Source organism: Schistosoma haematobium, chromosome ZW (genome assembly GCF_000699445.3).
Source record: "Schistosoma haematobium chromosome ZW, whole genome shotgun sequence".
NCBI lineage: Eukaryota > Metazoa > Platyhelminthes > Trematoda > Strigeidida > Schistosomatidae > Schistosoma > Schistosoma haematobium.
The window spans coordinates 63,094,556-63,109,531 of record NC_067195.1 but is presented as its reverse complement, the minus strand read 5'-3'; the positions used below and the strand labels follow the sequence as shown (position 1 = coordinate 63,109,531).

Genomic DNA, 14,976 nt, shown 5'->3' with positions numbered 1-14,976 from the left:
AAATTCAATCTCCAAGGCACGTTCTATATTCGACATTGATTCTCAACCACAAGGTCCTTGAAGCCGTAGATACGAGAAGATTTGGATTCAGTATTTATTAATAAGAGGAGACCAGAAATAATGAAGGGGGAAGACTTGATAGGTATGACATGGCTTGGCCATTCAGTTGTCACCACTATGTGACTTCTTGCATTTCATAATAAATATATTATTCTCTTCCTAATCCGAATTCATTCTTCAGGAGTCCTTAGCAGTAACTACTTAACGTCATTATAGGATGAATAGGTGTGGCACACAAACCGACAAAATCACTACAATAAATCCTATGCAAACCAAAAGATGAAGTAACAAAGGAAAACAAATCAAACATCATCTAAAAAATAAATTGTGTCAACTGTGAAAAACAATACATCGGACAAAGCGGACGACCCCTTTACCTTCGCCTACATGAACATCAATCAACAGTCAAACGGCATGATATCTCCTCACTTATATCAATACACGTGGACAACTGCGGAGACTCATTCGATTGGAAAAATGTGGAAATCTTAGACAGAGGAAACTCCAAAAACACCAGAGAATTTTTAGAAGCCTGGCACTCAGGTCAATCAGCAATCAACAAGTGTATTGAAATCAATCCAATTTATCAACCAATCAGAAAAATCATGCACGAACATAAGAACAAAAATCAAAACAATGGGAGACACAACCAAAACAAAGAAGTAAACAATGACAAATTTAAGGTCAATAAGAACCAATCAACATCGAGGTGTACAGAACAAGCTTTGAAACACATATGGAGAAATTCAAACACTTCACTTCTATTTGAAGTTTGTGCTGATGATGTCGTTCAAAAGAACGATGAAAGCTCCACGACCAAACCATCCAGCTCAGAGAACAAAACTCTACCAAAATCATCCACCTGAGCTACAAATCTTCTCCACCATAAATTACAAGTGTATATATGGAGAGATTTTCACACTTGAAACCTTGAAAATGGAACCCAAAACGACTACGAACTCATATTTTTAAGTCTTCATATTATTGGTAGGTTACGTCGTTTGAATTCTTCTCTTTGAAATGCACATTCCGATTTTCTAGTGATGCAGTTACGGAATATATTCAATGTTGTTTTTGAGTTTCGTGTTTCAATCTGTCTGATAGTCATTATTATTGTAATTCCTCGCGCTTTATAATCTTAATAAAACCATGCGAAGTTGTTTCAGTAGTTTATCTCAGCAACGCATAAATCAAACGACCGAGAAGGTGCAGTGTGATAGACGGTTTTACAAACTAGTGGATTTTACGAGCAAATATATGGAGGTGTAAAAGTAAGCCATCGAATGTTGGTACATGATTCGCCATGCATTACTCGCAAAACTTGACGTATCGGTTTGGATTCCGTTGTCCACTTTTAGCCAACCTAGTAAAAGTAACTTTGGTGACCAAACAATTGGTAAATTCCGAAACAAACAGGATATGAGTTATCCAGTTAGCAGGTCTGTAACAGTGAATATATGTGCTAAAGATTTTGATGGTGGAACCAGGTTGATAGTACGTGGACGCATATATCGGAAACGCCTCCGCCGTGTTGGAAATTTTCTTAATCCATGGACTTAGGGTCCCTGAACTACGTTGTTTGCACACTGTATGCATGTTCGTACCATCTTTTTGCATCTGCATTTATGAGTAGCCTGGTGAAGCATTCTGTCATGAGCTTCATAGCTGCTCGAATGCTGAGTTGTCATAAAAGATTAAATCAAAGGGTACTTCTTTTACAGGAATTCGAGACGAATAAATGGTTGTCCTTAATTAAGATTTCATGTACGGTTGTAAAATCAAAGGAAATAATCGAGGCACACTTGAGTAACAAGTTGAATTTTCCCCTAAGAATCGTCGGACCATCACCACACACTTGAAGTTAAGCTATGTCCTCAAGATAGATATCTTTTTGTTGGATGACCGTGTTAAATTCTCCCTTCAATACAGCATCTGCAACGACACAGTTCCTCTTGATGAACTCTGAGTTAAATGTAACCTCTTAGATATAATCCAATTGTTTAGTTTTTCGAGATGAATCTAGATCGCATGAAGTGTCAAAGGAATAGATAATTTACGACCTCTCAGCAGAAAGACTAAACGTTCAACAGCGATAGTTAGTAATTAATCTATAGATAATAACTACCTGATTTTGGTCTGAGCGACTTTGATTGGAAACTTTGGGTGACATGGTTCAGAATCGGTTGAAAGGTGTAGATGCATTGGTCATCCATGTTCATCAATTTCTTGAGCCCCAAAAGTTTCTTATACTTTCCCAATCTTCTTTGATCCTCACTTAAATTGTTTGGATCAACACACGCTGTTACTAATAATAGGACTGTGAGTTAAGCTCTAACAATTTCGACTCTATGAGTTCATAGTGTGGCAACCTGAACCGATTTGTCGCAGTTTCTATATTTCATATGAATGACTGCAATTGATAAGAACAATGGGACATAGTACAGGGTGTGAACATTATGAAACATGAAATGTAAAAACATGCTTTTATACTACTACAGATAAATATATCAGTTAAAATATTAAGAATTTGAAAGGTAGTAAATTGATGATTCAAGTACTGGTTTAAAAAAGAGATATTTACTGGAAAAGATTAATCATCTACGTAGAAAATTCATCTACATTTGTGGTACTTTACTTACTTACGTCTGTTACCCCTCGTGAAGGATTATAGTTCGCCCACTAGCATTCTCCATCGAACCCTGTTCTGGTCAACACTTCCTAGTTGCTATTCATCTTTTGGATGTCCATTTCCAATTTTCGAAAAAATGTGTTTTTTGTTATGTAGTGGCATTGGGCTCAAACCACACAGTTTTCAAAGCTGAACACCAGACAACTGGGAAAAAGGATATTCAGCATTTAACGCGGAGAGAAACCGAACGATGGAGAAGGCGAGAGGGACGAATTCAATTAATTCAATTATTCGGATGCCATGACTCGGCCTTGCAGGCGTGGTCACTCTTGAGCATCGTCTTGTAACTTTTGTTCATATTAGATATATTGTTCTAATTCTAGCCTAAGTTTTTTCTCCATCATATATTCGCGATTGTTACGATTTGGTGAGTTGATGTAGACAATGATGCGGCCTCCATGTAAGATCTTATATTTTAGGCAGTTACATCATGAAAAATCTACAATTTTAGGATTAAGTCTATTATTAGAGCGGTACTAACAACAAACTAAACCATAATACTGCCGATCACCGATGCAGTCAATTCGGAACCTAGGTACATTTAATGGTAAAAGAGAGAAGATATTAATAGGTTACAACGGAATACTGTCCTTATTCCCGGATAATATGTCAAATTTTCTCTTAGAGATTTCCTAGAAAGCCGATTGGACTAGCTCACTCGGCAGCGAATTGCAGCATTCGACTACTGTTAAGAAGTGGAAAGTGTGCATACCATCAGTTGTGCTATGTTGTATCTCCAGTTTCTAGGTGTTACTCCTAAGGTTTTTGTAGGGACTGAGCCTAAGTAGATATTTAGGAAGATGTTCGGAATTGCTAAGGATACTGTAAGTCATCACCTCCCCCAAGACGCCTATGCTCTAATGAGTAAAGGTTCAGTGATTCGTGGCTCTCTTCATAGAGCTTGAATTTCAGTCCCCGAACTGATTTTGTGGCTCGCCGTTGGATACATCTAAATGTATCCTTACCCTTTTTGAGTGAAGGCAGAAACACTATATTTCCATACTCTGAGTGGGACTGAATAAAAATGTTGGATATTAAGTGGGACGCATTTCGACGTTACCAAGTCAAATTTTTTACTCGAAAGGCATTTTTGTCGCAGTTAGCGTAGTAATTCAGATCATAGGGTATCTGTACTCCTAAATATTTTTCAACTTGATATACCTCTAGAGTGGAGTAACCTAAGTTGTATGCGTTGTTTACAACATGTTTCAGATGGACTGCTTTACAGTTTGAGGTGTTAAATGTAAGTCTGTTGTTGTCCAACCAACTATAAAGTCAAGTCAAATCCCCCTGAAGTGCTAGTTTATGTATACTGTAGATATATATTTACCTAGAAATAAACCTTAATGAGTCTTACATCACAGGGGGAGGGAGAGTGGAGGATTGATGGTAAGGGCAATGACTTCAATTCACCCATGTTTGTGGGACAGAACATTTCGTTTTAAGCTCGCAACTCAAACTTGTGTTTCCAACTTTATGTTGAATTCACTATTGTACCAAGATAACCCATAACATGCTAATTCAAACTTTGAAACTATGACTCAACAGCCGGCATCAGGCGAAAATAGATGTAAAAAAGAGTAAAAGATATTATGGGCGTTTTCTAACTTTACTTACTTGTGATGCACTTTTCATTCCAGTAAACAGTCTTCCTTGTTCTAACGTTTGCTTCACTTCCACTATTTGAACCCGTTTCACCGTGTTTCATGTTACAACTCATTGTTCTTTATTACTGTGTTTTATTATCCGAGGGCCTAACCACATTTTACTCCAGCAACAGAGGCCAGTATGAGTGTTCTCTACTAACTTATCATACCTTTACCTGTTCCACTATATCATTGTTTAGTGTTTATATCCAAATGCCTTGCTGTTCCTTTGTTGATCTTTCGTTTTCAGCATTATGCTCTCAATGCACAACTACGGAGCCCCACATGCCCGAGACAAATTTACCGTATGCGTTTTCAAGGTCATAGTTCATACCGAGGCCCCATAAATGTACTTCATAACAACCATTAGCTTCTTAAGAAGTTGTGTTGCATAAACACTTGGCAGGATCCGAATTCTAACACACCGGTGCCGCTTCCGGACCTGATGTGCAACGTGTAAGCGGTGTCATTTTTCAAAAGATTTTCAAAACTGCACTCATAGTGCAATACTAAAACATAAACCTAATCATCAGCTCTCTGGGATATCTGCACGAATGTATTGTCTTTTATTTATATTGGTTTCATTTATTTAACAATCTTGATTATGATGCATCCTAAATGCAATCCAATGTTATATTATGGGTCATACCTTTAAAAATGACGTGTACGTGCCCTGGAAGTAATATACTACACTATATTGTCATCTTGGTCCCAAATTTCCCTCCAGAATTCCCCATTATCTGCGAAAGTGATAAATCAGACGATACCTGCCGAAAAAGGTCGTCAACGTAAATTAATGAAAGAAGAGGTCATAGTACTAAATTCTGGGTGAACCCAACTAGCCTGAGAAAAACTAAAGTTTACACTTGCCATAAAAAGTCGACTATTTGGATACAAAGTAAGTCAAACAATTAATGGTCATTTGATACCTACCCGTTTAATCTTAATGATAAGACATCTATGATTAACCCTATAGAAGGCTTTCAAGTAATCAAGGTATGTGATGTAAACCTTCTCTTTGCGATCAAGGATGGTTGCTCATCTATCCACTACGGTCAGCAGATTCGTTATACGAGAATTATCCCTCCTGGAACCGCGCTGCTGGTGTGAAAAGAAGTCTGGGGATATTAAGTAATCACACAGACCGCTGCATAACAGGGGCTCCATAGTTTTTGAAAGTATTGGGAAACATTCTACCGGCCGGCATCTGGAAGGTTCGCTACGTCGACCTTCATTAAAAATTGGCGTAATGTGAGCCAGATTCCATTTTTCTGGTGCCGTATTTCGGCTCGTAGGATTGATTATATCACGCTAAGCGGTTTTGCCAAGATTGAGGCCGCTTCCCTCAAAATACCAGAATTGGCCATATTCAGGCTAAAAGAAGTGTCCTTGATTAGATGATGCAGTTTCTGATGTACCGAGTTAACGCCCAGGTCTAATTATAGGCGTCCTGTTGAGTTGCACATTAAGCTCTTACCGATATAGTTCGTATGTGGTGGTTAAAATGTTTGAAAGTACTGTCCTGTCACAAGGTTGGCGGCGTCACCCTCGTGATTAGTTGGGTCATTTGGACCTAACCATTAAGAAACGCATGTTTCGGCTTGTCGAAGGGAGGATGCATGTGGGAATAAGCTTTACGGTTTAGATACAAATTAATCGATTAGCTTTATCTGATATTAAAACACGACTTCTGTTATTACGTTTGTGCATTGCTTGCTTGAACTGCCTATATTTGCCGTTGTCACTGGTTCGTTTATTTTCCACTCATCAGTGCCTTTTTCAGATCAGCAATAGAAAAGTACGATTCTTGACGGCTGTAGGTTGATTTTAATTTTGGGGGACCGTTTACAGGACAGACTTATGTGGCACATAAGATCGTGTGCATTAAGAAATCCCAATGAGTGTCCGCAGTAGGTTTTGGATGGGCTTCCCAGACGACCTGCCGTAGATTGACCTGTAAACCTGAAACATCTAACCGTTTGTAATTCCAACACCTGTTGTTAGTAGCATGTTCCACCTCATATTTGTTGATAAAGTCGAAGGCAGTGACAGCATAATTACTTTTGTCCAAGGGAGACGGGATTAACGGTTGTTCATTTAGTAACTCTTCATTTGTAAAAATGCCGTCTAAGGGTGACGGGATCTCATGACTTGTTCACTGAGTTGCTAGGTTCGGAGTTTTGGATAATTCCGAACCTTCAGTGAGGTTGAAGAGTCGACCTTTAGTAGAGCTGTCGTTTTCAATGTACACGTGGTCAACGAACTTGACTTTAGGAAATTCGAAATCTACATAAATCAAGGTTTGCGTGTATTTCAGACGAGTAGCGCGAGGTGATTCTTCCAGCACGCAATTATTGTATCCAGTGTCAGTAGTGAGGTTGTAGTGGTATTGGTTCTTAACCATGCTGTTCTCGAAGCTGAACGTATTATTACTGAAAGGACTTACTTTCAGTATGTGACACTTGGAGGTGGTGAACGCGGCAACAGATTATCGGTACGGCATGGCTTGCCTTTGCAGGAGTGTTCACCCTTGTAACAAATAATAATAATAATTCATTCTCAAATAACAGTGTGTTACATGAGGCATGCCAGTTTACAGGCAAGATCGAATTGTTACAAATGATACAATATCCACTGTAGTAAATTACTCATCTGGGTTGATAATTTATAAGATATGAATGTAGATGGTTTTAGTCAGTATCACAGTTAGCGTGCTTCACGAAAGTTGCGTGGCGAATGTGCAACTGATGGTCAAGGATAGGTCCATTGAAGGTGGGAGCTTCTAGAAATCGCGACCTCATGTCTCTTTGGAATATCTAAGGCTTTAACGATGGTGCAGGATGAAGTCGCCCGTTCCATATCCCAAGGGAGCTGAAAGAGGAGCAAGTAAAAGAAAACACGAGAGGCAGAGTAGCCAATATTCATGAAGGAATGTTTAAGGTATGATTACTCAGTCTAGTTTTCTTTTATTAAGGTATTTGTTAAGTAAGAGCATTCCAATAGGTTAAAGAAAATAAGTGTAAACAAGGTATGAGTGGACATACAACTGACAAATGGAGGCGATTCAGAAAGGAGGTTAGAGTATGGGATTATGTGTGGTTATAAAATATAGTGCTAAAAACAGTATTGTGATATACAATTGGCTATCCTTCTTTCTTATCAAAGCTATTGGAGCCCTTCTCATTTTTTTGTATTATTATTTTTTTAGGTATCATAGGGTCTTGAGTAGGCTTCGTATATTAGCGAATTGTCCAGTTTGCTTGTAATAGGATTACTTGGTGGGAAGTGAAACCAATTCAACGTTCCTAACACGATTTAAAGAAGTATTTTGCGTGATAAATCAGCATTAATATCTCAAGTTCGTGACATCCCACTAAACCATGAGGAGCCGTAATTAAACAAAATGTTCTGCCCTACAGACATGGGTGGATTGACGTTATCTCCTCACCATCATGTTTGCTGGTCAGTAACGCCATAATCCCTCCTTTTGTGATGTTAGGCTCTCTTACGTTTGTGGTAAGTATGAATACTGCTTTAATCAAAGCCCATAGTTGGAATACACTGTCTCTACTAGGTTCATGTTACAAGCAAATCAGATAGTTAAAAAGTTTGTTTTGTGGGTTAGATGCCCACATAGTATATCACACTGCTATAAAGATAACTAGCGGTTTAAAGAAGTAAGGACTAATAGCAAATCAAAGGATATGAGAGGGTATAATAATGTAGGAAAAAAAGAAAAAAGAAAAAGATTTTAGGGTAAGAAAAATAAAACATTGAGAAGCTCACAAGACTTTGTGGCCAAATTTTGAGCTTTGTATGATCGGCCTTAGTAGATCAGCATCCATAAGATTAGTGAGTTATCTGTCTACTTGCAATAGAAAAAAAGGCATGACTTTTAGGAATAATAATGTACATTTAACCTGTAGAGAGATTTGGGAACTGAAAGTGAGGGTTAGGATCATAAGGCCATGATTAATAAACAATGAATAATAGGAAAAGGATAAGCCATATATTCTGTGATTTGGTTATATTCATATTAGTAACAGTCGGGCTCGTTATATTCTTGTTCTGTCTAGATGCTGGACGGTCCGTAATAAAGTGCCTCATTGGTGGGCGAGAGTTCGAGGAAATGTTGAAGTTCTTTAGAGTCTAGAAATAGGGTTATTAGCTTTTTGAATCTGGTAAACGTATCACAGTTACGGATAGGCACTGGCAGCCTGTTCCACAATAAACTATACCTTACTGTAAAAAACTTACAACGCGTTTGTTTTTGGTGTTTTACTGTAAGTAGTGTATATGCGTTGTTTCTTAGTCTATAGGCTGGGTCGTGGGTTATAGTCGGGCAGGAGGTTAGAAAGGAGAGCTCATATATCGCTTTGTGGAGAAATATTAAATTGTTCTTTAGCCTACGGTGACAAAGATTCTAAAGAGAGGTGCTTACATCTATCTGTGTAATCGATATTCGAGTTACATCCTAGGAGTTGGCGTGTGAAACGTCACATACATTGTTCTATCCCTAGCTCATATGTGTCCTTCAAAAGTGTTAAACAACGTATTGCCGATTATCACTATAGGACGAGTCAGTGTAGAATCTTATAGCTTGGGTAACCGCGTCAGGCTCTTTGCTGGCTGGTTTGATAACCTCAGGGCTAGATTACACGGCTAATTCTCTAGTTGATCCTCCTACAAGATCTGGGGTATCCAACATCTTTGACGGTGACGCCCGATCCTTTTTAAATCTGCTGACGGGGTCCAGTTGCCCACAGAATTTTTAGGGACTACATCCGCAGTTATGGGGCCCGTGTTGGTGGACGCAAGTTTGTTGAGAGAGTCTAAAACCACCAATTTTATGTTGATGCTGAATTTCATCATATCCTTATCTGTGCCGATACGTGCCCCATCAATACTAATGTTGTCAAAGACACTTTTCTTCGCCTCACTATACCTTTTTGTTTGTTTGTCCGTTTCTGGACTGCCATTTATCAGATTTCCTGACACGTTTTTCCACAAATTTGTCAAGAGAATGAAGATGTTACTCAGCAAATTTTCAGCATCCTTTTTGCATGTACCACTTATTTATTTTGTGGTGAGCAGTTACTGCAAGAGCTGGGCATACTTCGTGAAACCAGCCTATAAATTCGTTCCATTACGTACTGCAAGTGACAGCAAAACCCTACCGAGGGGCTTACGTGATTTATTCATGACCATGGGGAAATATGATTTGTTAGATAGATGCTAGCAAAAGTTTACCATCGTAAAATAAAAAACAATACACCCAAAATGGGTAAAAACGGATAAAATGAGTGTTACAAAGAGTCAGGATATGCTAAAACTAGCCCAGGTATTAAAAGCTATAAAGACGGAACAGTAACCTAAGGCAAAATCTTAGTTAATTATTACGTTGGATGAAACTCAAAAAGAAAGGTAATCTGCTAAACGTTAGGCTCAGGACGAATTCTTTGAATGAAATATAGTATTCTTGTTGCGTAAGAACACGGAAAAAGTTTGAGAAGTGCAAATCACGCTGAGACTAAACTTCCAGTTCGTAAATGCATACGTTTTTCGGCCTAATAGTTTACTCTGATGATGTCATTTTGATTGTACAGGGTACAAGTATCTGCGAGGAAACCGTAACCTTGTAGTATCATCAATCCAAACCATACGACCCTCAACGCTGAACATAAATTGACCGAAACAATTCATATTCAACATTTAACGAGGAGGGAAGATTAGTATTGGTGAATGCGGGGAGAATTTATCGAAATGACATTGCTCGGCAATCCAAGGTTCAGATGGTTCAAATAGTTGCGGACAGAATAGAAGAAGCCTTCGCCTAACGGGCTTCCGTGTCTAGTAGCAGTAGACCACCAATAACTCCATGCAGGAACCTAGGTATATCAACAATAATAGAGGAAGAAAGAAATTGATAAATCATGGTAAGATATTATCTTTGGTCCTTAAGAATAGGTCAAGTTGCCTCTTAAAGGACTCATGGGAAGTCGTTTGCACTAGCTCAGCCGGCAGCGAGCTCCAGCACTTGACAACTCTTAAGAAGTAGAAGTTGTGACTACAGTCCGTTCTGCTGTGTTGCGTCTTTAGTTTATGGGCGTTACCCCCTAGGTTTGTGTTGGAGCTAAACTTAGGAAGGTGTTTAAGGGGATGTCCAGAAGTGTTAAGGTTACTGTAAGTCATTAGAAGGTCAACTCTAAGACGCCTGTACTCTAGTGGGTAAGGGTTTAGTGATTGGAGGCGCTCTAAATAAGCCTTGGATTTGAGTCGCCGAACTGATTTCGTGGCTCGCCTTTGGATACGCTCTAAAATGTCCTTATTCTTTTGGAGTGAGGTGGGAAATACTATGTTTCCGTACTCTAAATGGGGACGGATAAAACTGTTAAAGATTATGTGGAAAGTTTTTCTGTCAAAACTGGCCGAAAATGCGTTTCAATGTTACCAGTGCAAGGTTTGCTCGCAAGGCATTTTTGTCACAGTTAGCGTAAGTCTTCAAATAGTAGAGTACCAGCACACATAAATCTTTTTCAACTTGGGATACTTCTAGCGAGGAGTTTCTTAAGTTGTAAATGTAGACTGCAACATGTTTCAGATAGACTAATTTACAGTTTGAAGTGTTAAAGGTAAGTCCGTTGTCATCTGACCAACTTTGAAGTCAAGTCAGATCCTACTGAAGTGCCAGTATATCCTCTTGGTTGCGTATCTCTCTCCAGCGTTTCACATCATCGGCAAAAAGTAATAACTCAAATGAGACCTGTTGTGGAAGATCGTTCATGTAAATGAAGAAGAGAGGAGGCCTTAGTACTGAACCTTGGGGGACCCCACTAGGACATTCCATAGCCTGAGAGAAAGTGAAGTTAGCCCTGACCTTAAAATGTCGATTTTTTAGATATGAAGTGAGCCAATCAATCAGCAGTGATTTGATACCCAATTATTTGAGTTCATTGGTAAGACATATGTGGTTTTCTGACAGAGATGTGAAGTGAATGAATACAGCTTTATTTCATTATATAGTGCTTGTAGGGTCGATGAAATAATCTGAGAGTCCGATCGCTGAATATGGACAGGTCACCTATCGTCGTCAAGACAAAGGACAACCATCGCTGATCAATCAACTGCATGCCGTAGACTCACCTGTGCGATGGTGTTCGAACTCTGTGACGTGTACTTACCTTCACTAACATATTTCTATAGTGATGTAGTTCGTGTTGTACGGTCACCAAAGTAGCCATAGTACCCAAATTTGACAAAAGAGAAACCCACGTCAGGTACTGATCGCGAAGTGTGAATTCAACGTCAGCTAGTTGATCAAGCCACTCCCGTTTTACTAGAGTGAGCCCCAATCATTCGACAAACATCACCTACGACAGTGACCAACGTGCTTATCCCATGACCTGGTCAGTGAAATCGAACACAAATGATATTTCGAGTGGAAGTTCTCCTACTGAGTGTGGATGATGAGCGGCTTAGGATCGTATTTCGCTAGCTAAAAGGAATATATCTTCACAAGAACACCATTCATGCGATTTTTACCCATTAGTTGGAAGCTTAAACTCGGAAATTTCACATGTAGGTTGTCGTTATCTGCCAAAATACTTTTCATTGTTCCGTGAAAACCTTTTCTGGAGCATTTGCAACCATTTTATCGCCGGTGAGCAAAAGCGTTCTGAAATAAAATCATGGTGGTCATCATAATGATAATTAGTACATCGATAGAAATGTGGGTACAACAACTAAACAAACAATTTCGTAAGCTCATGCGATAATTATGGTCAACATAAGTGCAAGTATAAAAATCATAGTAGTTGTTCAATAGAAGACGTATGAAAGATGGGTTGTCATTTTGCCAAGTTAATATGTATATACGTTTCTCACATGTTACTTGCATAAAATCAGTGCTTCATGTTTCGTAAATCAAAAAATAATTTAACAGTGATGACGTCAGATAGTTTACTTCAAAATATGGGATATACTTCATAAAAATTAGGACTGATTCACAAATATCACATTAAGAGACTCAAGAATTCGGTAAACGCGACAGGTATATTCGAAGCCAGTTTTCTTGAGACAGCAAGATCTATCTGATATGTGTAACACATTTACTTTGTGGTCCGTAAACAATGTAACATGTTAACGATGTATAACGAAACTCTACGACTAAAATCATGGCTTTTTTGCCCTAATATAGTGAAACGGCATAGCAACATATGGTGTAACGTGACCCAATCTAAAATAATTTGTTTGTCTGCATAACGGAGAGTTATTCAACATAGTGATTGTTATGCATACTTTTGGTTTGGGAAAACAATATGAATGGATATGGATGATGCGCTACTGCAGGATCTCTATGTATGGGTTGACAAGATTCCCCTATCTCGAATCAAAAGAAATATCGCTCGTGATTTTTCAGATGGTGTTCTGATGGCTGAAGTTATGAAGTATTTTTTTCCTAAATTTGTAGACGTACATAACTTCCCAACTTGTAACTCTGTTGAATCCAAACGTAAAAACTGGCAACTTTTGAACTGGAAAGTTTTCAAAAAGCTAAATTTTGAGCTCTCGGATGACGTCATAGAAAGTTTATCTATTGCCAAGCCAGGAACTATCGAAAAAGTTCTATTGTTACTCAGAACTAGAATTGAGCGAATAGTTACAGATGATAAAGGCAAATTTTATGATTATCGACCCGAGGCGGATCGCTATCCACATGCTCGTGGAGTCCGTGATGAGTCAAAATCTCCTGTGAATAAATCCCGAAACAAAAGAATGGGGAATTCTCAGTCTCTCCCAGGAATTCGTCCACCTTCATTAGATCATCCTGTCAAATACCCTGGAATGACATCTGTTGCACGGGAACATAGTCCAAATGGGCATGTATACATGAATGATCAAAGACCAAAGTGTACATTAACAAAACGTTCTGAATATGTTCCACGTGTCTATCTTGACGAGAAAATTCAGCAGTGCATAACTTTGAATGAGACTATTGAAATATTACATGCCAAACTTAGGAAACTGGAGAGCCTTTTGTCACTGAAGGATAGAAAGATCGATGAGTTGCAGAAACAGATCAACTGGTTTTCACTAAAACGAAACTAAATGAGATTATTTTTCATTATGTATCTAACTTTGTTTAATTGTTATCCAATCCCAAGGCTCTATATTGAGGGCGAATAATGTGGTTTTCATTTCGTGCAGCGTATCTGCTTTGTTATTGTATTGTATCTTTGTCTTTTTCGTTACTTTCTACAAACTTAAAAAGATAAATATCCCTTGTTTAGTTTCAAACACTTTGTTTTCAACGCCTTGTGATGTACGTATGTAATAATGGTTACTGTTATGATATACTTAGAGAACACATTGTTCAGGCAAAATCATTTTATTTTATTTTTCTACGATGTTTACCGGGGTTCATGTCCCTACACAGAAAAACATTCCGAAACTAATGGGACCTTGTTGTGACTGGATATCTTTTGAATTCGTTCTTTTTCATTCTGTTTCTTTAAGTTGTTTACATATACCCCCGAAATGTATAAAAGTAATATTTTAATACAGTCCGTACTTTTTCTTTGATTTCGGCTGGGAGAAATAGGTTGTAAGAAGTTTTTTATTAGTCCGGGTGACGAAGGTATTTCTCTTAATGGGATTTTCCTTATGATGTACTTAAAGAGAGAGTTGTTATTAGGTTTTATAGAAAAGGATTCCATCGATTGACATTAGAATGTGAAAGTTCATATTCAGGTGTAAGTCGTTTTCTCAGGCTGAGATTTCTAAAGGACTCCAAATTCATTACCACCATTCATCCATATAATAAGTAGACTTACATCATTCCACATGGATTTACATTCAGAATCATGATGCACTTGTCGCTACGTATTTATTTCGCCAGATTTCAGACCACTATGTCAAATTAGTCAAATCTTCCTGAAGCTCCACAACAGTCTTTCTGTTTAGCTTCATCCTATATGTTTCTAAACGTGTGAAAAATAGCTCGGCATGGAAGGATAGGAAGGTTTTTATGTTGAAACGAGGTAGCATTGGTTTCAAGATTATCTGTTGCACCCCCCTATGCACCGTTTTTTAACTGGAGATATTAGTTTGCTTCAGTCCAAAGAAGAACTTTCTTATCAATTGAAATGTATTGCCAATTACCTCGGCGCCGCTCAACTAATGTGAATTACGTATGTGAGGTCTGGTCAAGGTACGCTATAGCCAGCTAAGGCTTCGTCACTTGGAACGCTTTTATTAGTAATAATCAATTTCCAAGATATGAATACTCCTATTTAAATCAGTGCATCCTTTGAGAATATCAGATTTCTCATCCAAATAAATAGATAATATCGGCATATGATGACTAAAATCTTGACAAATTCGTTTATTAAGCTAACAGAATGACACTTTCAAGATTAAGTCGAGTACCTGGTTCAGAACAAATTTTTCTGATAATATTAATTTTCTCAGGTCAAATTGGTCCTTGAACTCAAGGACGTTCAGTTCCCTAATGGTTACTTCCCTAATATTCAACTACTATTGAGAGAAACGTGTACCTACTGTGTGAGGATAACAACAAAT

General features: G+C 38.3%; 1 protein-coding gene across 1 annotated transcript; it reads left to right on the top strand.

Moving 5' to 3' along the window:
• Positions 1 to 12,691: 12,691 nt before the first annotated feature.
• SPEF1 (Sperm flagellar protein 1) lies at positions 12,692 to 13,503 on the top strand (the record flags this gene model as incomplete). The annotated part of the gene is made up of 1 exon (XM_012941290.2): positions 12,692 to 13,503. Exon 1 carries the CDS (start codon positions 12,718 to 12,720, stop codon positions 13,501 to 13,503), a length of 786 nt encoding a protein of 261 aa, XP_012796744.1. The 5' UTR covers positions 12,692 to 12,717.
• Positions 13,504 to 14,976: the final 1,473 nt, after the last annotated feature.